The 25,884-nt window shown below is 38.7% G+C and overlaps 1 protein-coding gene across 2 annotated transcripts in view; it reads left to right on the top strand.

Moving 5' to 3' along the window:
- ZNF407 (zinc finger protein 407) overlaps window positions 1-25,884 on the top strand; it is a 425,669-nt gene that overhangs the window by 243,516 nt on the left and 156,269 nt on the right. For both annotated transcript variants that reach the window (XM_060122030.1, XM_060122031.1), the window contains exons 6-7: window positions 413-496; window positions 8,576-8,696. In XM_060122030.1, coding sequence (XP_059978013.1) covers window positions 413-496; window positions 8,576-8,696 — 205 coding nt within the window. The remainder of the gene's footprint in view (window positions 1-412; window positions 497-8,575; window positions 8,697-25,884) is intronic.

The following is a 25,884-nucleotide window of genomic DNA, read 5'->3' as shown; positions in this document are numbered from 1 at the left end:
TTTTATTTAAGCAGCATCATGTATACTGTATATTAACAGTTCCAAGCAATCTTTAGTCAGCTTAGAAAAGTCCAGATGTATGGGAATTGTAAAAAATCAGGATATGCATAAAAACTGTTCAAGTGCATAAAGCAGCCCCATCTGGAAGACATCTACCAGAAATGAAGTTGTACAAAACCATTCCATTGATAATAAAGCTAATTTTTATGGGTCTGACAAGTATGTAATTATGTTCAGTGGTGCTTTTCAGATTTTATCACAGTCAATAAACCGCAGTGGTAATTTCATTCCCATTTGACATATTTACATGGAAACATTTGATTGGAGGAATTAGTAACCCTGAAAGCCTTGATAGATATGTTTTAATGATCTGTGACCTCCGCAGTCCCTCATCTGTTTATTGTTGCAACAGGCGAGAAGTCGTTCCTGTGTGACCTGTGTGGCTTTGCTGGCGGGACCCGGCATGCCCTCACCAAGCACCGCAGGCAGCATACAGGTCAGTCCAGCCACCCGGCCCTCAGCCTGCCTCTCAGGAGGCAGCCAGTCCAGGGGGGCCCCCCGCATTCGCTCTTGGCCCTGGATTGCCTGTCTTTTCGATTTTTGTAAACTCTGTGCACTTGAGGGTCTACTGAAAATTGTGCTTGAATAATACAAGATTTTAATGCGTCTGCTTTTACGTATTTATAAAGTAAGCCTGCTGCGTGTCTTACGGATCAGGTGTCCTGTAGAGTCGTGTCAAGCAGGGGGAGAACAGGGTCTGGCCTTCTGTGTACAGACATACCAGCTGCTTCTCTGCGGCAGAGCCCTGCCTTGGGAGTGGCCCATGAGCTGTGGTGAAGCTGGGGGGACTGCCTTCCTCTCAGTCCGTCCCTCCCCGTCTCCTTTCCTGCTCACGCCACCTTTTAGCTGCTTCTCACCTGCTTACCGGCAGCCCTGCCTTCCCATCTTTGTCTCAGCCTCCGGAACCACCTGACTCTCTAGCCAGCAATCCCTCTGCAGGTTGGAACCAAGTAGATGTGTTTGTAGCTCACTGCAGCTTCAGGTATTTTTGCGATTAAGAATGGAAGGCAGTCGGGACTTCCCTGGCAGTCCAGTGGTTAAGACTTCGCCTTCCAATGCAGGGGGTGCGGGTTCGATCCCTGGCCTGGGAGCTAGGATCCCACATGCCTCACAGCCGAAAAACCAAAACATAAAACAGAAGCAATATTGTAACAGATTCAATAAAGACTTTAAAAATGGTCCACATCAAAAAAAAAAATCTTTAAAAACAAAAAAGAATGGAAAGCAATGAAGAGGCGAGTTAAGCAGATTAGGACATTGAAGAGAATCCTTTTTTTTTTTTCATGATGGGCATTCTTGGTGATTCAACAAAATAAACTAGATGCCTTGGTTAGGAACACATAAGGATGAAAAGTTTTAACCATCTATTAAAGTTGATTACCTATTGATATGCTGTAATAGGTCTTATAAGTAATTACTTTAACTTCTGAATTACATATGTCTGGGACAGTGCTGATTTTTGGTGATGTTCCTTGTAACTATTAATAGAACCAACTTTTTACCCTAAAAAGTGTTCTAGTTTAGATGATAAATCATATGGTAACAGAATTTGTAACTCATTGTTAGACTTTTACTTGCGTTCCATGAGAATAGTTGAGTTTGGCAGTTATACTCAAAATGGCATAAACGTAGAGTACATGAAATATGTTGTTTATGGTACAGTTTGGTTCTTGATATGCTATATTTAGCGCTTAGCTACAAGGAGCTTTAATGCCCATTATGGTATTTATAAGATCAGTGAGAATTAATGCTAGCCATTCCTTTTGGATTCTTAAGTTTATATGATTCAAATTTCTATATGTGGTAAGGATTATTATTGAGTCAAGAAATAGCCAATGTTAATATAATGTTGAAAACTCAAACTTGGTAAACATAAAACTCTATTTTAAGTTTGTAGTAGCAACCTGTGATCACATTTTTTTTTTTTTTTAATCCAGTGATTTACAGTTTAGGTGTAAGAGATGGCAGAAGAGCCCAGTGGATGGCGGTCATCCTTGGCTACTATGTTGGACAAGTTGGGAATATGTGTGGTAAAGTGTGTTCATGTGGGGTTTTCTGATTCTTCATGTTTCAGTTTATTGATGCCCGAACTATTGCCATGCAGATGGTGTCGCCCTGGCGTGGCCCTGGGCGTCAGCAGACTCCCCGGTGCCGCCGTTGGCAGCGTGGCCGTGCTCCCTCTTCCCGCTGCCGAGGGGCCGGTAATGCTGTGATCACAGGCGTTTACAGGTGATCGATCATGAACCTGCATCGAGCAGGCACAACTTTATATTTTATGTCAGGTCCAGAGGCTCCTTATTACTTTGCTATTAACTTTATACCATATAGGACAATGTCTCACAGACAGAGGCATCTGTCTCTTTGGCATTTATCTGCCTCTGTGGCACAAATCAAACATGATTCTTTAATACCAAAGTCAGTTCAAACAGCTTAGCCAAACAGTACTAAGCCAAACAGCTTAGCACAACTCAGTCTAGGCCCTTAGCTTTGATGCTGGATTTATAATATTTAAGCAACACATAACTTTTTTTTTTTCAAGGCCAGATTTGTTTGGCTCATTTGAAATCTGTGTTTTTCTGATTCCTCTTTGACATGGTTTACCTTTCTAACACAGAGTGCCCACCCAAACTACAATCAGCTAGGAAAGGGATAGGTATCAGAAGTGTTCCAAATGGCGTAAATAATTCCCCACTGCAATACAGACTGTCTAGGGGGCTGACACAAAACATCTTCCACTTCAAGATTTACTTTTATCTGGTAAAAGGGTCACCTGTCAGAGACCCTTGATTCAAGGGCACAGGAGCAAATCCTCACATGTAGTTGAAGAGCCTTGGCCAGCTTAATGACCACCAGCCCGCCCAAAGGAATGCGGTGCGAGCTTCCAGGAGAAGGGGTAGCCCGTCTGACAGATTGTTGACACACAAAGGGCACCTCTCTCTGTCCATAATCCATGCCGGTGCTGGTGTCCCTCCTCCGGCTTCCTTTTACTCTTCTGTCACGGGGACCTCAGGTGCAGAATATTCCTCAGTGGTTATTTTCGCCAAGATTATCGCTTGAAAAGGAAAGTATGAAGAACACAATTTAAACTACTGTATACCCTTATGTGAGGGAAACAGGCAGAAAGGAAATTTCACCAGCAGGATGTATGCAGGCAGCCCTGTTGACTTACAGATAGCATTATTCAAGGGTAGTTACTGTCTCACTCATAGGTTTATTCATCCTTCTGGCTTTAGAATGACAAAGAATTCAGAAGGACTGTTCCCAATGCACCAAATCAGTTTGATCACTCCATCAAAAATTTTTCCTTAGTAAGTGTGTACACCTCCTCACGTAGCACCTGCAGTTAACAAATATTAGGAAACTGAAATTCTTGTTTAGCATTTTTAAGATTTTCTTTCACATTTAACAATCTAGAAGTTATTTATTTATCGATTTATTTTGCTATATATTGAGACTAACAAACGAGCTACTTCTGTATTTCTGAAGTGTATTTTCCTGAAGAAATTACCTGAAATTTCCCGAAGAAATGATCGTTTCTGGATAAAAAAGAGATACCGGTGAACATATTCAAACAATAGTATTGAACATGTAACAGAATTGAGTTACAAAGTAACTATTATGCACAGATTGAATAAACTGTAGTCTGTGTAAGTTGACACAGAGTTCTTTTCCGTCAAGGGCTCAGACATGCTTGAGCCTTCCTTTCCTTGGTGGTTGTCGCTTAGTATGTAGCATACTTTGGTAGCATTATATTTTTTCTCTGTCAGCCTATAGATTTTTCACAATTTCTTAAGACTACATAGTTTAATCTGTTGTGTTGTCAAGTTAAGCATGAAATGACAATTGATAGTTTATTGCAATACAATGTCAGCTTGACATGAACTTCAAATTATTAGCGTTATAGAGAATCTAAATGACATTATTCTTTAAAAGTGTTTTTTTTAAGTTTAAATTGTGTCACATAAAAATGCCATAAAAGTTTAAATGAAATAAGATTGATACATTTACCATATTTTTTAAGTGTTTATGTTAAACCTTCTCACCAAGAAACTTAACGTTGAGGAGCTTGGATGACCTTTTATTTATACCACTGACTCAGACAATGACTCCATAATGTTACCCCTCTAGATTCCTGCCAGATCCATGAAAAATGGATAGATTAACGATGTCTACCAAGGCTAAAAGAATAAACCAGGTTAGCAGTGAGTCTGATGCCAGCGTACTTTCAAACACTTCGTTTGAATGGAATAAGGAGATGTCAGAATATATTTGTGAATTTGCTTAACGAAAAAAATATTTAAATTATTTGACCCCTTAGATTCATGATATTAAAAGTGGAAGATTCAAGCTACCTAATTTGAAGTCTTAGTATATAGTTTCAATAGTCATGTCAGTATTGTATTGGCATAAAGATTTCCAGATAGATCAAGGGAGCAGAATAGACTCATGCATATATCTGTCCATTGTTTTTGACCAAGGAACAACCTTTAGAGATAGATTTAACAGAGGATGTGCAAAACCTCTTCATTGGAAACTTTAAAGTATTGCCAAGAGAAATTAAAGAAGACCTAAATAGAGCGATATCCCATTTTCATGGATTGGAAGACTCAATGTTGTTAAGATTTTATTTCCTCTCACATTGATCATTTCAGATCCCTCAAGCTTTTTTTTTTAAAGAAATTGACAAGCTGATTTTAAAATTCATATGGAAATGCAACAGTGAAATATCAAACAACTTTGAGAAAGATGAACGAACTTGACTTACACAACCTGACTTCATGACTTATTAGAAAGCTTTAATAATCAAGTCATTCTGGTGTTTTCATCAAGGTGAACAAATACCTCAATGGAATGGAATAGAGATTACAAAACAACCCACACCTACATGATCAACTGAGCTTTGACAGAAGAGCAAAGGCAGTTTAATCTTTTCAATACATAATGCTGGAACAATTGGCTATCCATATGCAATCAAAATAAACTTTGATCCATATATCATGTCATATACAAAAATGAACTCAATCTAAATATAAAACTTAAAACTATATAAATTCTAAAAGAAAATTTAGGGGAAAAATCTTTGTGATCATGGATTATCAAAGATTTCTTAGATACCAGCACATCAAAAGCCTGATTCATAAATGAAAAGAATCATAACTTGAAAAATTATAAATGGAGAACTTGAAAACTTTGTAAATTATTAACTTTTCTTCAAAAGACACTGTGAAGGGAATGAAAAGACAAACCACAGACTGGAAAGAATATGTATATATCATAACTCTTATAAAGGATTTGTATCTGTAATATATAAAGTGCTCTCAGAACACAGTTTTAAGAAACCAACCAACTAAAAAAGGGTCAAAATATTTGAACAGGTACTTCACCAAAGAATATAAATGCATGGCACGTAAGCACATGAAAGTGTCCTCAAATCATCATTAGAGAAATTCAGGTGTAAAGCACTAAGCACACTGCCTGTTGGTGATGATTTGCAGCAGTGGGAACTCTGGAGCACAGCTAGTAGGAGTATAAAATGGTCAAACCACTTCGGAAAACAGTTTGGCAGTTTCTCACAAAGTGACGTATGTACCTACCGTATCAATGGATACACGTGACATTCACGTAATGAATACTACTCTACAGCTCAGCAGCAAAAATAAATCACGTATTTACACCTGGAGCAACGGGAGTGAAGCACAAAATAAAGTTGAGAGAGAGAGGCCAGACAGAAGAGAAGTACCTACTGCATGCTTCCATGTGTGTACATTTCTAGAAGGTACTAGCTAATACATAGCGAAAGAAAGCAATGAACATTTGCTTGGGGATGGAACGAGCAGAAGAAAGACAGGGCACAGGGATACCTCTGTGGTGGTGCTTATGTTTGTTACTTTGATCGTGGTGAGAGCTCCATTCTGTCTCCTGTGTCAGGTCTAGACAGGTGATGTCAAGTCACTGAAGTAATTAATAATGAGTGTTTTCATCCAGGTGAGTGCTTCCCTTTGTGTTTCTGTTTTCCATGTGAACTATTCTTTGACATTGGTGTACAGTTAAGATACTCTTAATTGAATTTAATGAGCAATTTAGTCTTTATAATGAATGAGGAAGTTTCCAGATATGCTTGTGTATGAAGGTTTATATGTTTCTATGACAGAATATTCCCGCGTCAAATGTGAAGAGATTGCGTGATTTTATTTTAACTGTCAAATGTGAAGAGATTGCGCGATTTTATTTTAACTCCATGCAATTCGAAGATCATGTCTTATCCCTCAAATAAAAGCAAAACCTGCCATCATCGTGAAAGTTATTTTTTTGTATAAGTCAGTTCAGTACAATTGAGCTGTCTATAAACCAGCAGTTTAGAAACTGAGAACAAAGAGTTATTTAGGCTGACTCTGGGTGACCACTTGATTGGGGTGTAGTATATGGGAAATGGCTAAAAGAGACAAAACCCCCTCTCAACTCCAAGATTTTTACTCTGCTGTGTATACGGTCTTCTTTTTACAAGAATAAGTCAAATATTCCCTGGTAGGATCTGTTAAATGATACCTCTATGTCAAGTTCACTAACTTTGCGAAGCCATTAATTATTTTATGTATATTATAGGTTTTTACTTTGTTATTGGTTATGAGCTCTTGATGAGAGCCATTTGTGTGCTGCTTCTTTTATCTTTGTGAGAGTAGTTTGCAGTTTCCAGTGTTTAGGCAGTCCTGTCCCCATAATGATGAAGCGCTGGTTATTGGGCACGCTCCTAAGTATCTTACCTATGCCTTGTCTGCTTTAATCCTCACAATTATCTCCATGTTCGGTGTATTATCCTCCTGATCTTGTTCAGGGGTTTACCAGGTAGGGAGTGAAATGTGGCAAAACCTGGACTGGGATTGAAGTCCTTTTGGTTTCTTCTAACTGCTGCCCTGGGCTGCAATGACAGATAAAATGCCATCAGATGAGATGTGTATGCATTCAGTAAATATTACTGCAGTTAATGGGCAAGGCCATATAAACAGGCTTAGAGAATGTAGGACAAATTTCTAAACGTTCTGATTTTCAGGGCAGACATAGTTTTGTTGCTAGCTGAATAGATGTAATTTTAAACCAAGATATTTCATCCCTCATTTTCTATATGTTAGTGTACTCATAAAACTATTACAAAAACATGGGAAATAAGTAACAAGTGGAGTTACATATGTAAAATTAATCCGTCCTATGTGTAAAATTTCTCAGGAAAAATGTCTCTTGACAAGAGTATTTCTGTATATCACAACTGTGTTTTGAGGAAGAGGTGGTGAGGTTTTCTCTAGTTCACATGTAATGTGAGCTATACACATATCATTTTAAGTTGCCTGGTAACCACATTAAAAAAAGGAAAAAGTAATAGGTGAAGTTATTTTTTATAAATAGATAATTCAAACAAATACATACAAATTATTATCATTTCAACATGAAGTCAATATAACATTATTACCAATATTTTATTCTCCCCCCGCCGCCCCCAGGACTTTAAAATTTGGTGTGTAGTTTGCACTTCCAGCACATCTCAATACAGAGGCCAAATATTTTATCTGTAATTCATGATCTGTATTTAGGTTTGATAAAATTTACATGTCAAAAAGTAGATTCTCTTTCCCAAGCTGTTCTAGACTTAAACATTTTTTCAACAGGTGAATTCAGTATCAGTTTTTAAATTTACATCAATTAAAATTAAATCACCCCATCTCAGGTGCTCACCAGCCAGTACAGCTAGTGGAATTAAAAACCAGTCAGACCTGATTTCTTTGAGTTTGTGTGTGAAGGAGAGAAAGGTATTGATCAGAGGGCCGTGAGTCCTGGGTAGGTCCTTGAACCAGCACAGGGGTGAGCTGTATGTGCAGAGAGATCAGGTGTATCTACACAGGGGAGATGGAATTTACAGGGCTGTTAAATATTATTTCAAATGTTTCTTTGAGGCCTCTTTACCTTTTACTCAACTTAGTGAATTACAATTTCTCTTTACTTCTAACACTTTTTAAATTGGTGTCAATTTATCGCTTGGTTTTATTTTTTTCCTTCATATTTAACTTTAAGATTTTAGTAAGTTTTACACTGTGTATTCAAAGTATATCTTTGTTACATACTTTTTCATGGTTTTAACCTCACTGAGATTTTTATAATGGCCCTAATCTAACAGTTTGTTAAATGACTCAAAATACAGTGCTAAACCAAAGCTGATATTTATGTTTTTATCTGGATGAGTGCTTCACTGTGTGTTTCTATTTAGATTAGATAATTTAGAATCCTGTGTGTATAAGTTACATGTGAACTGCAAAATGTATATCTTGCTTCTGTTCTCATAGAGAAATAAAAATCAATGGTGTCTTCTAACTTTCTCACTCTGTGAATAAATATTCAAACATCCCAAGTATGTGTAGTCTTAAAATTTCATGGAAATGAGTGTCTTTTTAATTGTTAATAACAGATTAAGCCCTTCATTTCCAATATTTGTAATTATTCATCTACAACTCCTCTTGATATATTTCAGGAGAAAAACCTTTTAAATGTGATGAGTGTAACTTTGCCTCCACGACCCAATCTCATCTGACGCGGCATAAGCGGGTACACACAGGAGAGAAGCCCTACAGGTGCCCCTGGTGTGACTACAGGTAACGATCCATTATGAAGCAAGTGGAATCAAGTGGGTCCTCATGGTGGGTGAAAATCCTGTTAAACTCACCATAAACGAATTGTGTTTTTGAGTAACGTGAAGTAGCATGATTTAAAGCATGATTCATATATTAGGAGTGGGAGTTTATTACACCACCTAACTTTGGTGACTGTTTTAAAAGATGTAAAATATTTTTCCATTTTTTACAATCTTAACGTTTAGGTTTTATTTTTTTTTGGCTGCGTTGGGTCTTCATTGCTGTGCGGCGGCTTTCTCTAGTTGTGGAGAACGGGGGCTGCTCTTCGTTGTGGTGCGCGTGCTTCTCATTGCGGTAGCTTCTCTTGTTGCAGAGCAGGGTCTCTAGGCCTGCGGGTTTCAGTAGTTGCAGCACGTGGGCTCAGTAGTTGTGGAGCATGGGCTTAGTTGCTCCGAGGCATGTGGGATCTTCCAGGACCAGGGCTCGAACCCGTGTCCCCCGCATTGGCAGGCGGATTCTTAACCACTGCTCCACCAGGGAAGTCCCACATTTAGGTTTTATAATCCATTGATGCACCTGACTTTCAAGTGATTGTAAGGGACCATCCAATTAATCAGTCACTCAATGCATATGGCATCTCATCTACTACGAGTGAGTCACTCATTTAGACAATGAAGATAATGTAAGAAATGCTTCCTGCCTTTAAGGATATTGTAGCATAATGGGTGGCTTGTAATGGTAATGTTAGTAAATATTTCTAGTACAGATGTCAGTGGTATTTAAAAACGCCAGGGGAGTGCAAAGAGAAGGAACCAGATCAGTCCTGCTAGAGGAGAAGGCCTGTCAGCCATGGCTTAAAAGATGGGCAGCTTTCAATCACGTGTGCGTTCTGCGAGGATGCAGAGAGGTGATGGTACAGCGTGGCATTTCTGTGCTGAGAGCATGTTGGAGGTCATGAGTGCTCCGTCCACTCGTGGAGGCCACAGCGGCTAAGTGACATCTGCCAGGTTGCAGAGTGACTTCACAGAGGCCGCAAAGCACAGGGTCAGAGAAGCAGGAGTGGCGAATGAGCCTGTTTTACTCTGTGACAAGGTCCGCATATCCCGGGCCTGGTGGAAAATGAAAGGCGGCTGTAGGTTGCAGCTCGATCACGCTGTGTGGGGGGCCTGTGAGCATAACTTCAGAGCTCACTGTGGTCTCTGAGACACCATGCGATGCGCAGGCAGCTGAGGGACATCTTCTTAGGGCCTTGATCAGCCCAACTGTGGGGCTGAAGGTCCCATGGACCCTGTTGTGCATGAAGATGTGGAAACGTTGAGGGTAGTTCTTCAGTGCAGCCTGCCTTTGTTACATATCAGAGTATATACCTTAAACCTGAAGCCTTCATTGAATAATAGATTTTTGTATTCCTGTGGATATAGCCTGTGCGTTCAGTAAATATATTGCCATAATCTCTATTATTATCCTCATTATTGCATTAAGTTTTATGTTGAAGGTCATCTAATAGTACAGACATATTACGGGTATATTTCATTCATCAATTATTCATTCGTTCCACATTTTCTCAGTTCTGTCTTTGCCTAACACTAGATTGGTGTTTCTTTGAGATTTAATAAAATGGTGATCCAATTAGAGGTAGACATAGAAATTCCGAGGAGCTGAGAGTACGAATTCTTTAAACAACAAACATTATTGAATGCTCTTTTTCCTTATTAGAGGTCATACTGTAGTTGCCTTCCCTGCAAAACACAGGAAAACAATTACAAATTTATAAAAATTTCCCTTAATTATCTCTCTTAGCTGTTAGGATTATATTCTTTCAGTCTGTACTTTATGCCTGTTTTGAAGCATTGTTTTTTTTGGTGGTTTCTTTCATTATAAATTTTATTTTTCACACTTAACAAATTGTATAACCATCTTATGTCATTAATCCTGTGTAACTGTGGTTCTCGAACTATAATTTTTAAGTCGTAGAACTGTTACTTCAAACAAGATCTTGTACAGACCCCATGTATAAAATAGGTAAAAGTGGTGTCTACCAGTTACAGATTTCAGAGTTACAGTCTGTAAGTCACTTATTATAACACTAATGAATATCATATAAGACTGTTTGACAAGCAAAAAGTTTTCAAATGGGGGGAGTTCTTGCTAACAGTTGCTGTTGGATTAGCCTTGGTGTCCAGTTTATGACTTTGCAGGGAGCGCTCAGCAGGGGCGGGTCGTCAGGAGCTAGGCTCTTGAGGCTCACTGCAGCCGTTCAGCCTCTTCCTCATTTACAAAAGACAGATGATTTGGGTACGAACTTCAGGAACACTGCTGACGTGCGGTGAGGAACACACTAGATCACTTATCCAGAGCTTGGCTGTGCACATCAGCCCTTGTTTTCACTCTCATCTCAGGTTAGGACTTCAGATGATTGTAGGCTTTACTTGACCTGACAAACCTCAAGATACTGTTCAGTGAGGTAATGCAAGAGTTTCAGTGCCTTGAAGGTCTTTAGTGTCTGAAAATTATAATACATGCCATGATGGATTTTTTTTTTTTTTACAGTTTTTGAAGTTGTTAAAAAAAAAAAACCCAAATCAATTGTTAGATAATGACTGAAATACCTTAGAGTTTCAAAAGGCCTAGTTTGAAAACCACTCTTTTCTTCAATGTAATTTTAATACTTGCATGGCCTCTAGTTAGATTGTTAAACAATAATAACTTTATTAAATTTTTAGACATTTCTGCCATTTTCAGGTTTTTACTCCAAAAATACTTTTACCTAAATCTCTGTGTGTGTCCATGATGTTTTTGGAAGAAATTCATAGAAGTATGACTTAAGGCTATTAATAGTACTGCTACAAAGATTGGGATGTGAATTTTGTTTGGCTGATCAGTACTGTGTTTTGGTACACTCAAGTCTCTGTATGCATGAACATATTTCTAAGTATTTCAGGTTTTCTGGGCTTGAAATTGTATTATACTTTCGCGAAGGTCGAGGTCGTGTTACTTGTCCCCTATCCAAGTTATCACCTTGAAGTAGCATCACCTCCGTTTGAGCAGTGCGTTGCATCCAGCTGGATCCCGTCCGTATCAGACCTCTGTGAGGCACTGTCGTGAAAAGGAGCTGGTGTTTTCTAAGACTGTTGTCACTCTCCTATGAATTAATACTCAGGATGTTTACATCTAGTGATTGCTATCAAATTTCCTGTTGAAATGCTTAAAGTCCTTGATAAAAGGGTGATTTTATCTTTATTTAAGCCTTTTTAATAATTTGAATATTATTGAAAGTAAATAGTTTGAACACTTTCTGTTCACGGGACAGTTTTATCATTCTGCGTATATACAAGGTTGGGTTTGCTTTTACCAATGAACAAAAGACAAGTTAACTTGACCAGGAGTATGAAAAACTTCCAAATATATGAACGCTCCTAAAGTTAGTGACTGTGAATGAAATGTAGAATTTTCAATGGATACCTTCGTTTTCTTGTTGAGGAGAATAAGATTTTTAAATGAGCAGGTAGTTAAGTTCATAAAGATTGTTTTGGTTGCATAGCATGGGAAGAACAAAATGCTTACCATATCTACCTTACAACAACAAAGTATCTTCTTTCACAAGATAAAGAAATTGGAGTAGGTATGATTTCTGTAGAATAAAAGTATGTATAAGATGATCACATATTTCCTGAGAAAATACGGTCATATTTATCTTATCAGTATCTTTCCATAATGTTTTATTGCTTAAAATATTTAAATACTTTTTTCATATTTAGATTTTTGTCTGCTTAATATAAATAGATAAACATTATTCCTGTAGAATATTCCTGTTGTTGTCATTATTAACACTTATTTGCAGGTAAATTACCATCATTAGAAACTGAAGTATTATCTAAATTTCATTTGAAAATATATTTTTCATTTTATAAATTGAACATCAGTGGAGAAATTTTAGTAGTTATAATTATTCATGAAAAATGTGAATATAGATTTGTTTACAAAAGAATTTTATAATTGGTCTTTTGAACCTGGGGCTATTTTTCAAGTTTGCATTATTAATTTAGACAGTGACATCTCATTCTGTTTAGATGTAAACGTGTACCCTTTTCCTAAGCTTTTACTGTCTAAGATATCCAAACTTCGAATCCATTATAGATCAGTATATTCCATCATTGCTCCAAAACCTTTTCACTATTAATTAGTATTCATTATAATTTCGAAGCATAAATTTAGATTCATAGCACGCTGTCCTACCATATTATTTATGCAGCAAATTCTTTAGATTTTTTCCTACCTTAAAATGGAAACAATCTAACATTTTTCTATACTTTTATTTTTTGTTGTGTTTTAATTGTCACTTCTCTATTAAGGAGAGAAATAGAAAACACTTTAATATGTTATAGTAAGTACCCTTTCTAATAATGTAAATCCTTATTTCCCCACGGAGTTTATTAAATATCAGGCTGCACTCTGTTGCACTGATGACACTGGCTTTCACAAGAGATCTGATGACTTGCCCTAAAGTTGGCTGTAATTGGGCTTTCTTTTATGTGAAACTCACCTTCTCATTGGCTTCCATTTTTTAAGGTTAATAAATGCATATTAAACAGTAAACCACTGATAAGTCATGAAAAGTAACACAAAATTCTACCTGCAGTATTAAAAATATAAACGATATTCTTACATGACACTTTAAATGTCATTTAGTAAATCAAAGAAAACTAAAATTCAGCCCAAAGTATGCAGTTTGATCATTTATTTATTGCATCCCTATTATTGATCTTGGAATACCTTCATTGTTCCTTAAGACTGAGATTTTTGCTCAACTGCATAATTGCCTTAGGTGCTGCCAATGTTACACACACTCTTTTAAAAAGTTGTTTTTACTGTTCTACTTTTCATTTTATTCACTATTCTTTTTTTATTATTTGAAATTATAACTCCAGTTAGAAATATGACATATCATAGAGCTGAGGAATAAAATTGATAAATCCTGCCTCATATTAAAGATTTACCCCCATTGTTTTGCTGAACTTGGAAATACACTCTGATTCTTTTCCTTACTTGATGGTTTACTTAGCTCTTGGCCAGTGTATTTCATAGAATCATTAATGCACTAGGTTTTGATCTCAAGAAGGGTTTTCATTCCTTTTAGATGAGGGGAGGCTAAGAATATTTGATTTACCCTTTGACCCAAGTAGTGGAGTCTCAACAAAAAATGTACTTTTTGTGATATTCCCCAACGTCTCTTTTATCACTCTTCTAAATATTTCGTTTAGTATTTCTTATAATCAAATTTGGTAAGTTTCTGCACATATGACTAGACTAGGTAAAATTTAGTGTTTGTCACAAGCATTTGAAATGTGTGTGTGTGTGTGTGTGTGTGTGTATCCTAGAAAGTTTTTGTCAAAGAATACTTTTAATTTATTTATTTATTTATTTTTTTAAACATCTTTATTGGAGTATAATTGCTTTTCAATGGTATGTTAGCTTCAGCTTCACAACAAAATGAATCAGTTATATACATACATATATTCCCATATCTCTTCCCGCTTGCGTCTCCCTCCCTCCCACCCTCCCTATCCCACCCCTCCAGGCGGTCACAAAGCACCGAGTTGATCTCCCTGTGCTATGCGGCTGCTTCCCACTACCTATTTACCTTACGTTTGGTAGTGTATATATGTCCATGCCTCTTTATCACTTTGTCACCGTTTACCCTTCCCCCTCCCCATAACCTCAAGTCCATTCTCTAGTAAGTCTGTGTCTTTATTCCTGTTTCACCCCTAGGATTTTCATGACATTTTTTTTTTAATTCCATATATATGTGTTAGCATACGGTATTTGTCTCTCTCTTTCTGACTTACTTCACTCTGTATGACAGACTCTAGGTCTATCCACCTCATTACAAATAGCTCAATTTCGTCTCTTTTTATGGCTGAGTAATATTCCATTGTATACATGTGCCACATCTTCTTTATCCATTCATCTGTCGATGAACATTTAGGTTGCTTCCATGTCCTGGCTATTGTAAATACAGCTGCCATGAACATTGTGGTACATGACTCTTTTTGAATTATGGTTTTCTCAGGGTATATGCCCAGTAGTGGGATTGCTGGGTCATATGGTAGTTCTATTTGTAGTTTCTTAAGGAACCTCCATACTGTTCTCCATAGTGGCTGTACCAATTCACATTCTGCCTATGTTTTCCTCTAAGAGTTTGATAGTTTCTGGCCTTACATTTAGGTCTTTAATCCATTTTGAGCTTATTTTTGTGTATGGTGTTAGGGAGTGATCTAATTTCATACCTTTACATGTAGCTGTCCAGTTTTCCCAGCACCACTTATTGAATAGGCTGTCCTTTCTCCACTGTACATTTCTGCCTCCTTTGTCAAAGATAAGGTGACCATATGTGCGTGGGTTTATCTCTGGGCTTTCTATCCTGTTCCATTGATCTATCTTTCTGTTTTTGTGCCAGTACCATACCGTCTTGATAACTGTAGCTTTGTAGTATAGTCTGAAGTCTGGGAGCCTGATTCCTCCAGTTCCTTCTTTCGTTCTCAAAATTGCTTTGGCTATTCGGGGTCTTTTGTGTTTCCATACAAATTGCAAAATTTTTTGTTCTAGTTCTGTGAAAAATGCCAGTGGTAGTTTGATAGGGATTGCATTGAATCTATAGATTGCTTTCGGTAGTAGAGTCATTTTCACAATGTTGATTCTTCCAATCCAAGAACATGGTATATCTCTCCATCTATTTGTATCGTCTTTAATTTCTTTCATCAGTGTCTTATAATTTTCTGCATACAGATCTTTTGTCTCCTTAGGTAGGTTTATTCCTAGATATTTTATTCTTTTTGTTGCAATGGTAAATGGGAGTGTTTTCTTGATTTCACTTTCAGATTTTTCATCATTAGTATATAGGAATGCCAGAGATTTCTGTGCATTAATTTTGTATCCTGCCACTTTACCAAATTCATTGATTAGCTCTAGTAGTTTTCTGGTAGCATCTTTAGGGTTCTCTATGTATAGGATCATGTCATCTGCAAACAGTGACAGCTTTACTTCTTCTTTTCCGATTTGGATTCCTTTTATTTCCTTTTCTTCTCTGATTGCTGTGGCTAAAACTTCCAAAACTATGTTGAATAAGAGTGGTGAGAGTGGGCAACCTTGTCTTGTTCCTGATCTTAGTGGAAATGCTTTCAGTTTTTCACCATTGAGGATGATGTTTGCTGTGGGCTTGTCATATATGGCCTTTATTATGTTGAGGAAAGTTCCCTCTATGCCTACTTTCTGCAGGGTTTTTATCATAAATGGGTGTTGAATTTTGTCAAAAGCTTTCTCTGCATCTATTGAGATGATCATATGGTTTTTCTCCTTCAGTTTGTTAATATGGTTTATCACATTGATAGATTTGCGTATATTGAAGAATCCTTGCATTCCTGGAATAAACCCCACTTGATCATGGTGTATGATCCTTTTAATGTGCTGTTGGATTCTGTTTGCTAGTATTTTGTTGAGGATTTTTGCATCTATGTTCATCAGTGATATTGGCCTGTAGTTTTCTTTCTTTGTGACATCCTTGTCTGGTTTTGGTATCAAGGTGATGGTGGCCTCGTAGAAGGAGTTTGGGAGTGTTCCTCCCTCTGCTATATTTTGGAAGAGTTTGAGAAGGATAGGTGTTAGCTCTTCTCTAAATGTTTGATAGAATTCGCCTGTGAAGCCATCTGGTCCTGGGCTTTTCTTTGTTGGAAGATTTTTAATCACAGTTTCAATTTCCGTGCTTGTGATTGGTCTGTTCATATTTTCTATTTCTTCCTGATACAGTCTTGGCAGGTTGTGCATTTCCAAGAATTTGTCCATTTCTTCCAGATTGTCCATTTTATTGGCATAGAGTTGCTTGTAGTAATCTCTCATGATCTCTTTTATTTCTGCAGTGTCAGTTGTTACCTCTCCTTTTTCATTTCTAATTCTATTGATTTGAGTCTTCTCCCTTTTTTTCTTGATGAGTCTGGCTAGTGGTTTATCTATTTTGTTTATCTTCTCAAAGAACCAGCTTTTAGTTTTATTGATCTTTGCTATTGTTTCCTTCATTTCTTTTTCATTTATTTCTGATCTGATGTTTATGATTTCTTTCCTTCTGCTAGCTTTGGGGTTTTTTTGTTCTTCTTTCTCTAATTGCTTGAGGTGCAAGGTTAGGTTGTTTATTCGAGATGTTTCCTGCTTCTTAAGGTGGGCTTGTATTGCTATAAACTTCCCCCTTAGAACTGCTTTTGCTGCATCCCACAGGTTTTGGGTCGTTGTGTCTCCATTGTCGTTTGTTTCTAGGTATTTTTTGATTTCCTCTTTGATTTCTTCAGTGGTCACTTCATTATTAAGTAGTGTATTGTTTAGCCTCCATGTGTTTGTATTTTTTACACATCTTTTCCTGTAATTGATATCTAGTCTCATGGCGTTGTGGTCAGAAAAGATACTTGATACAATTTCAATTTTCTTAAATTTACCAAGGCTTGATTTGTGACCCAAGATATGATCTATCCTGGAGAATGTTCCATGAGCACTTGAGAAAAATGTGTATTCTGTTGTTTTTGGATGGAATGTCCTATAAATATCAATTAACTCCATCTCGTTTAATGTATCATTTAAAGCTTGTGTTTCCTTATTTATTTTCATTTTGGATGATCTGTCCATTGGTGAAAGTGGGGTGTTAAAGTCCCCTACTATGAATGTGTTACTGTCGATTTCCCCTTTTATGGTTGTCAGTATTTGCCTTATGTATTGAGGTGCACCTAAGTTGGGTGCATAAATATTTACAATTGTTATATCTTCCTCTTGGATCGATCCCTTGATCATTATGTAGTGTCCTTCTTTGTCTCTTCTAATAGTCTTTGTTTTAAAGTCTATTTTGTCTGATACGAGAATTGCTACTCCAGCTTTCTTTTGGTTTCCATTTGCATGAAATACCTTTTTCCATCCCCTTACTTTCAGTCTGTATGTGTCTCTAGGTCTGAAGTGGGTCTCTTGTAGACAGCAAATATATGGGTCTTGTTTTTGTATCCATTCAGCCAATCTGTGTCTTTTGGTGGGAGCATTTAGTCCATTTACATTTAAGGTAATTATCGATATGTGTGTTCCTATTCCCATTTTCTTAATTGTTTTGGGTTCATTATTGTAGGTCCTTTCCTTCTTTTGTGTTTCTTGCCTAGAGAAGTTCCTTTAGCAGTTGTTGTAGAGCTGGTTTGGTGGTGCTGAACTCTCTCAGCTTTTGCTTGTCTGTAAAGGTTTTAATTTCTCCATCAAATCTGAATGAGATCCTTGCTGGGTAAAGTAATCTTGGTTGCAGGTTTTTCTCCTTCAACACTTTCAATATGTCCTGCCACTCCCTTCTGGCTTGCAGAGTTTCTGCTGAAAGATCAGCTGTTAACCTTATGGGGATTCCCTTGTGTGTTATTTGTTGTTTTTCCCTTGCTGCTTTTAATATGTTTTCTTTGTATTTAATTTTTGACAGTTTGTTAATATGTGTCTTGGCGTATTTCTCCTTGGATTTATCCTGTATGGGACTCTCTGTGCTTCCTGGACTTGAGTAACTATTTCTTTTCCCATATTAGGGAAGTTTTCAACTATAATCTCTTCAAATATTTTCTCAGTCCCTTTCTTTTTCTCTTCTTCTTCTGGAACCCCTATAATTCGAATGTTGGTGCGTTTAATGTTGTCCCAGAGGTCTCTGAGACTGTCCTCAGTTCTTTTCATTCTTTTTTCTTTTTTCTGCTCTGCAGTAGTTATTTCCACTATTTTATCTTCCAGGTCACTTATCCGTTCTTCTGCCTCAGTTATTCTGCTATTGATCCCATCTAGAGTATTTTTCATTTCATTTATTGTGTTGTTCATCGTTGCTTGTTTCATCTTTAGTTCTTCTAGGTCCTTGTTAACTGATTCTTGCAATTTGTCCATTCTATTGTCCATTCTATCTCCAAGATTTCGGATCAACCTTACTATCATTATTCTGAATTCTTTTTCAGGTAGACTTCCTATTTCCTCTTCATTTGTTAGGTCTGGTGGGTTTTTATCTTGCTCCTTCATCTGCTGTGTGTTTTTCTGTCTTTTCATTTTGCTTATCTTACTGTGTTTGGGGTCTCCTTTTTTGCAGGCTGAAGGTTCGTAGTTCCTGTTGTTTTTTGTGTCTGTCCCCAGTGGCTAAGGTTGGTTCAGTGGGTTGTGTAGGCTTCCTGGTGGAGGGTACTAGTGCCTGTGTTCTGGTGGATGAGGCTGGATCTTGTCTTTCTGGTGGGCAGGTCCATGTCTGGTGGTGTGTTTTGGGGTGTCTGTAGACTTACTATGATTTTGGGCAGCCTCTCTGCTAATGGGTGGGGTTGTGTTCCTGTCTTGCTAGTTGTTTGGCATAGGATGTCTAGCACTGTAGCTTGCTGGTCGTTGAGTGAAGCTGGGTGCTGGCGTTGAGATGGAGATCTCTCGGAGATTTTTGCTGTTTGATATTATGTGCAGCTGGGAGGCCTCTTGTGGACCAGTGTCCTGAAGTTGGCTCTCCCACCTCAGAGGCACAGCACTGACTCCTGGCTGCAGCACCAAGAGCCTTTCATCCACAGGGCTCCTTAATTTGGGATGATTCGTTGTCTATTCAGGTATTCCACAGATGCAGGGTATATCAAGTTGATTGTGGAGCTTTAATCCGCTGCTTCTGAGGCTGCTGGGAGAGATTTCCCTTTCTCTTCTTTGTTCTGACAGTTCCCAGGGGCTCAGCTTTGGATTTGGCCCCGCCTGTGCGTGTAGGTCGCCGGAGGGCGTCTGTTCTTTGCTCAGACAGGACGGGGTTAAAGGAGCCGCTGATTCGGAGGCTCTGGCTCACCCAGGCCGGGGGGTAGGGAGGGTCACGGAGTGCGGGGCGGGCCTGCAGCGGCAGAGGCCGGCGTGACGCTGCAGCCTGAGGGCGCCGTGCGCTCTCCCGGGGGAGCCGTCCCTGGATCCCGGGACCCTGGCAGTGGCGGGCTGCACAGGCTCCCCGGAAGGGCGTGTGGCTAGTGACCTGTGCTCGCACACAGGCCTCTTGACGGGGGCAGCAGCGGCCTCAGCGTCCCATGTCCGTCTCTGGGCTCCGCAATCTTAGCCGCGGCTCGCGCCCGTCCCTGGAGCCCTCTCAAGCAGCGCTCTTAATCCCCTCTCCTCGTGCACCAGGAAACAAAGAGGGACGTAAAAGTCTCTTGCCTCTTCGGCAGGTCCAGACCCCTCCCCGGACTCTCTCCCGGCCAGCCGCGGCGCACCAACGCCCTGCAGGCTGTGTTCACGCCGCCAACCTCAGTCCTCTCCCGGCGCTCCGACAAAAGCCGGAGCCTCAGCTCCCAGTCCCGCCCGCCCCGGCGGGCGAGCAGACAAGCCTCTCGGCTGGTGAGTGCCGGTCGGCCCGATCCTCTGCGCTGGAATCTTTCCGCTTTGCCCTCCGCACTCCTGTTGCTGTGTTCTCCTCCGCGGCTCCCAAGCTCCCCCACTCCGCCTCCCGAAGTCTCCACCCGCGAAGGGGCTTCCTAGTGTGTGGACACTTTTCCTCCTTCACAGCTCTCTCCCGCTGGTGCAGGACCCGTCCCTATCCTTTTGTCTCTGTTTAGTTTTTTCTTTTGCCCTAACCAGGTACGTGGGGGGTTCCTTGCCTTTTGGGAGGTCTGAGGTCTTCTGCCAGCGTTCAGTAGGTGCTCCGTAGGAGTTGTTCCACGCGTAGATGTACTTCTGGTGTATCTGTGGAGAGGAGGGTGATCTCCGCGTCTTACTCTTCCGCCATCTTCCAATACTTTTAATTTAATTGAATTCTGTCTTAACTTTACATGATGCTGGAAGCATTTTTAGGATAGTTTTAAGATGTAATGATAAAAAAAATTATAATAAATATTTCCCTTTAAAGTTTGTATTAATTTCTCAAATACATATTTCTATAAAGTGTCTCAGTTACGAAAACTTTTTCAGGTCTTAGATAATAGTATGCCTTTTTACATAATTTTGCTGTATAAACATTTTATGTAATAATAATAATAAGACACTAAGGCCTCAGTATACGATGGGATCATTGTTCTGTCTTCCATTGTTTCAGCAGCATCCTGACTTGGGAACTGACTCTGCAGGGGATAATTTCCTCCCTGTGGATGATCTCCCCTGAGGGTTCCTGTTTTCCTTTGGCTTCCTGTGCAGGTTCACAGGTTGTAGCAGGAGAAGCAATAGATGGATCAAACTTGGGTTCGCCCTGAATAATAACAAGGAGAAAAACCAGATTTTGTCTTTGTATCAGAACATCATATATACTGAGAGAGAAGTGAAATTATACATAAGGAAATGAGCAGCACACATTTCTTTTTCTGAAGAATCAAAGGTAGCATTCATTTATTTTGGGTGATTTTGAAGTTCCTGAAGAGTAATGACACTGCATAAAAATAATCAAATGAAAATGTCTAATATTAATTTATATTTGAAGCAATTTGATTGATGCCACAAGCCTAGTTATATCAGAACGAAATTTAAATTCAAAACATTTTGTCAGTGAAGTAAGCCAGACAGAGAAAGCCTAATATTGCATGATATCACTTATGTGTGGAATCTTAAAAAAAAACGAAAGCAACAACAACAACAACAACAAAACGGTTAAACTCATAGAAACAGAGAGCAGAAGAGTAGTTGCCAGGGAGTGGGGGAAACAGGGAGAGGTTGGTAAAAGGATACAAACTTTCAGTTATGAGTAAGGTCTGAAGAGCTAATGTACTACATGGTGACTATCATTGATGAACTGTTTTGAATACTGGAAATTAGCTAGGAGAGTAGAACTTAAATATTCTCACCCAAAAATAAATAAATAAAACATACCAGTCAATATTATTTCATTAATATCAAGTCTGTTTGTTATGTGTTTATATTCTACTCTATTTTAACTGCTAATCCAGTTAATGGAATAAAAAGCAGATGTCCTAGGCTGAAAGGTTAGTTTGAAAGTCTCGAAGCCCAGTTACTTTGCAAACTTTTCTTGGGATAATGATGATTCCAAGGCTTTCCTCCCTTTGTGGTCAGTTCCTTCTGGGAGGCAGATGTGTCTGTTGTACTATGTTTGTAGTACTTGTCCTGGTAGATGGCCCCTTCCTGCTTGCTACCCTCACACAGTTCAGTGAGCCACAGGTAGATGTCAGTATCGTGGCTGGTTTGTGGAACTGTGTTTGGTCATTGGCTGCATAAATATTGCTTAAGAAGATTCTCCTAGCAGCTGTCAAGATGGTACTTTATGGAGCTGTACTATCTTTCACGTGGAGTAGATGTTTCTGGTAAGTTTCCATGGGATCTTTTGAGGGGTTCCCTAAAAAAAACATAATTGTATTTTCAGGTTTTTCTATCCTAATTATGAAAGTTGTACTGTATGTAAGTGTATTTTTTATTCCTAACGTTTATGTTTCAGCAGAAATTGAATTCTTTCTGAACAAATATCTCCTAATTTTCTCTGATCATTTTATTAGTGAATTTCAAAAAAAAAAATCTCAGTAATTCTAATTGTGGTTTTGATTTAGTTTTGTATTTTCTATAACATATATGTCTAATGTTATGCTTATTTGTAGCATATTTTACTCATACTTTTCTTCTCTGCCCTGAGACACCCAAGCACATAGACTTCTAAAAATTTTTGTTTAAGCCTATGTGCTAATATAGCACAGTATTTATGTCAGACCTTTAGTTACTGTTGGTAAATTTTCATCTTACAGAAGTTGGTTAAGTAAAAAAAAAAAAAATCTGTAGACTTGAAAACAAATCGATTCCATAGCATTAAAAAATATAAATTGGTTCATATGTCTTTAAAAGGGAGAAAAATCTAAGATAATTTGTTTATGACTATAAGTAATTATTTGTTGATGTAGCTGAAATCGTCATTGAGATCACAGATTAATTAAAAGAGCCGTTCTGAACACAAAGTGACCATACATTCCCTTTGCTATCTCTTAAAGTAGAATCTAGATAAACATGTTTATTTAACCTGCTGTTGTTGAGTCCCAAATCCAGTCATTATAAAAAGACCAGCACTATCTTTGGGGATGGTCTTTCTACAAGGAATTACTATGGATAGTCCCTTGGGTGGTAGTTAGATATATCTGTATATATTGTGGTAGAAAGAAAGGCCTTAGACATGAAAAAAATAGAAAAAAAATTTTGGGCAATAGTCTCTTGCATAAGTTATTCCTCAGACACTAGAGCTATTATCACACAACAAAACACTTTACTATGTAACTATCTGTATCTCCCGGCGTTAGAGGCTCTTACAGTGTGTAGCTTACTAGGAAAACCCTGTAATCACCAGGATTATCTAGAACAACAGTTAGTGGAGCATCAGGCACACCCTTCTGGTTATATGGTTGAGTTTCACAAGGTCAGATGTGGGGCTGAGAGAAATAATAATACCTTTGAAGTGTATAAAAGTTTGACCACCTGTCATTAGTTCAGTGAGAATGCTAAGATCTTAGTTATTTCATTTTGTTTTTGGATCCTTTGTTTCAGTATGTTCTGAAGTATTGCCTCTCTGGGGCCTGTAAAAAACTGGAAGAAGGAAGGAGAAGGAGAGAAAAACGTGGAATGTTTAGGTAGTGGGGACCCAGTGGTCTGTATGAGGCAGCTTCTCTATCAGTGTGCCTTCTAGACCTCAGACCCCTTCAGTGGAATAAGATGCTGCCTTCCTGGTAGCACCTGTGTATGTTTTGGCTTTAGGTTAAGAATGTTTGTAAGAACAAGATTACATCTTTTCTCACTTTCACATCTTTATTTTCTTAATTAAGAGAATGTAGCACAAACCCTTTGTTGACTTTTTCCTATTTATGAGAAGTGCTGTGCTTGTGAGAAGTTCTATAACAAGAAGTATTCCCGAATATTTTCCTTTTTTGGAAAATGGTGTTGTGCCTTTCCTTCCTGCATAGTGAGCTGTACTTGAAATAAACCAGAATCTGTTATTCAGTAACATAATATGCATAATATGTAATGTGATACTTTTCCCTACAGGGAATTTTAACGTAATATTAACCTTCCTCTTACCCCTTAAACTTTAGTTCCTTACTCTTAATTCTTTTGGTTTGCATCTTGCTAAACAACCCTACTCTCTCATTTTGTATCTTTTATATCAGTTGTGACACTGTTTGGGGTTCTCTCACTATTTAAGTTTTGAATCATGTTGATTAACTGAACTCAGTCATATCTTTCCTGATTGTTTTGGTTTTTATTCATTTTAAATTACAACTTTTAAGAAATATGAAATGAAAATGAAATGTCATAAAACAAATTAGAATTTTCCCATACAGAGAAAATGTGGTAAACTTTTAGTGCTTATGCTTAACTAAATCAGTTAATCTCTTGGATTGAATTATTTGAGGTAAAACATGGTTGACACTTAAATTTGAGTAGTTTGTTTCGTTCTAAAAACCTCAGATAGCTTTAATTTAATTAAAAGTAAGATTCTGTCCCACTTTCCACTCCCAAATTATATTTTCCATTTGATTTTAAGTTATCTTCTCATGTCGGCCAGCCTGGATTGTAGGACATATGGGATTATGTGGTGAAGGCGGGCAAGAAGTCCTGTGGGCCATTTAGTCCATGCCGGGGAGTTTGAGTTTTACCCCAAAGGCAGTGCGTAGCCAGTGGAGAATTTTAAGGAGGGAACTGACATATTCATATTTTGCTTTGCAGTAATCACTGACGCAGTACAAATGAAGAGGCAGAGAGGGACACAGCAGGTGTTGGGAGAGCATTTAAAGGACAATTGCAAAGGTGCAGGCAGAAATAAGTGACTAATCCTAAATAAATTAACACAGTAGCCATGAAGGATAGAGAGAGAGGCTGATTCCAGTGCTTGTTAGGAGGTAGAATGAATGAACACGGTGACCAAATGGATGCATTTGGGGACAGGGTGACAGAAAGATGCATGCCATCCTTTACATGCCTAGGCTAGGGCTGCTGAGTGAGTGGCAGTGCCATTTACCAGGTCCTCACTCCTGGAGGAGAGATCCCTTTAGCAAAATGACGATGTGTGTGGGTTGGATGCATTGACTTTGAAGTGCCCATGGACATCCACATGGAAACGTGACAGTAAATGTGTAGGTCAGTGCTGGTGTATGTGGAACTTGAAAGCATCGATGCGATTGGCATTTCCCTTGGAAAATGCGGAAAACGAAAAAGCAGAGGGGCAAAGAGAAGTGTCAGAGAGACTGAGAAGTAGCCTCCTGATATGGAAGGGACCTCCGGGCAGCAGGCAGGCAGCACTCAGGGCAGTGCACCTGCCGCAGCCAGCCGGACGGCATGGGTTCTCTGGGGAAGCCCGGTCCTAGCACAGGGGTAGGAGCAGAAAGCACGCGAGGGGTCAGAGGTGAAGACGTGGTGAGGATACTTGCTAGCTGGTCTTGAAAGGAGTGTCTTGAAGGCTGCTTCCTGCAAACGCTTGGGGAGCTGGGATAGCTGCATGCGCAGAGAGCTGGATGCACATTGTATTTGTGTGTTTGTTTTCATCTGTTTGCTTAAGATTGCTTTTAAAATTTTACTAAAATGCTTACAGGCGGAGGTGAAAGAGCCAGCTGAAATAATGAAGTTGAACAGTGCTTTTACCTAAGGGCTCAGGTGGTGCATGTCAGGTGAGGGTTTTGTGACGCATCAGGGCCGCTGATAACGATTTTGAAGAATCAGCAATGCCTCCCTGTTCCCACCTTGGGACCTCTCGAGATGGAGAGCTACAGCTTCAAACCTCTGGATCTTTACCCTCCCACAGTTTGGGAATACTGCGTAGCACCAACTTTTACCTTTGTTGTGTTCAGAGTTTTGAATCAAAGAACATAGAGACTGTGTAATGGGACTGTTCTGCCCTCCCTACATACACATTCAAACATTGGAATTTTATTTGCTTTCTATGAGGAATTTACTTCCACAAAATATTGTACTACTTTAACTGTTATACATAATTCAAGAATTTGCTTGGCACTAGCAAACAATTCAGGGCAATCATTTAACAAACACTCATCTTAAATGTAATCTTTTAAAGTGTGACATCTTTTCTATGACTTATTCTAAACAATTTTTGCTAATGTCTTAGGGTTTTTCTAAGGCCAGTAAATCTCATGGGCCCCTCTAGTGACATCATAAGCCAGTGGAAACTCACAGACGTTTATCGTGATGACACCTGACCCCCATATATATATGTACACCCCTTGCTGTTTGTTTTACCTACCTT

The sequence above is a fragment of the Lagenorhynchus albirostris genome, chromosome 14 (assembly GCF_949774975.1).
Source record: "Lagenorhynchus albirostris chromosome 14, mLagAlb1.1, whole genome shotgun sequence".
In the NCBI taxonomy this organism is placed as follows: Eukaryota; Metazoa; Chordata; class Mammalia; order Artiodactyla; family Delphinidae; genus Lagenorhynchus; species Lagenorhynchus albirostris.
The sequence above is the reverse complement of the archived record's forward strand: the minus strand, read 5'-3'. Positions and strand labels throughout refer to the sequence as shown.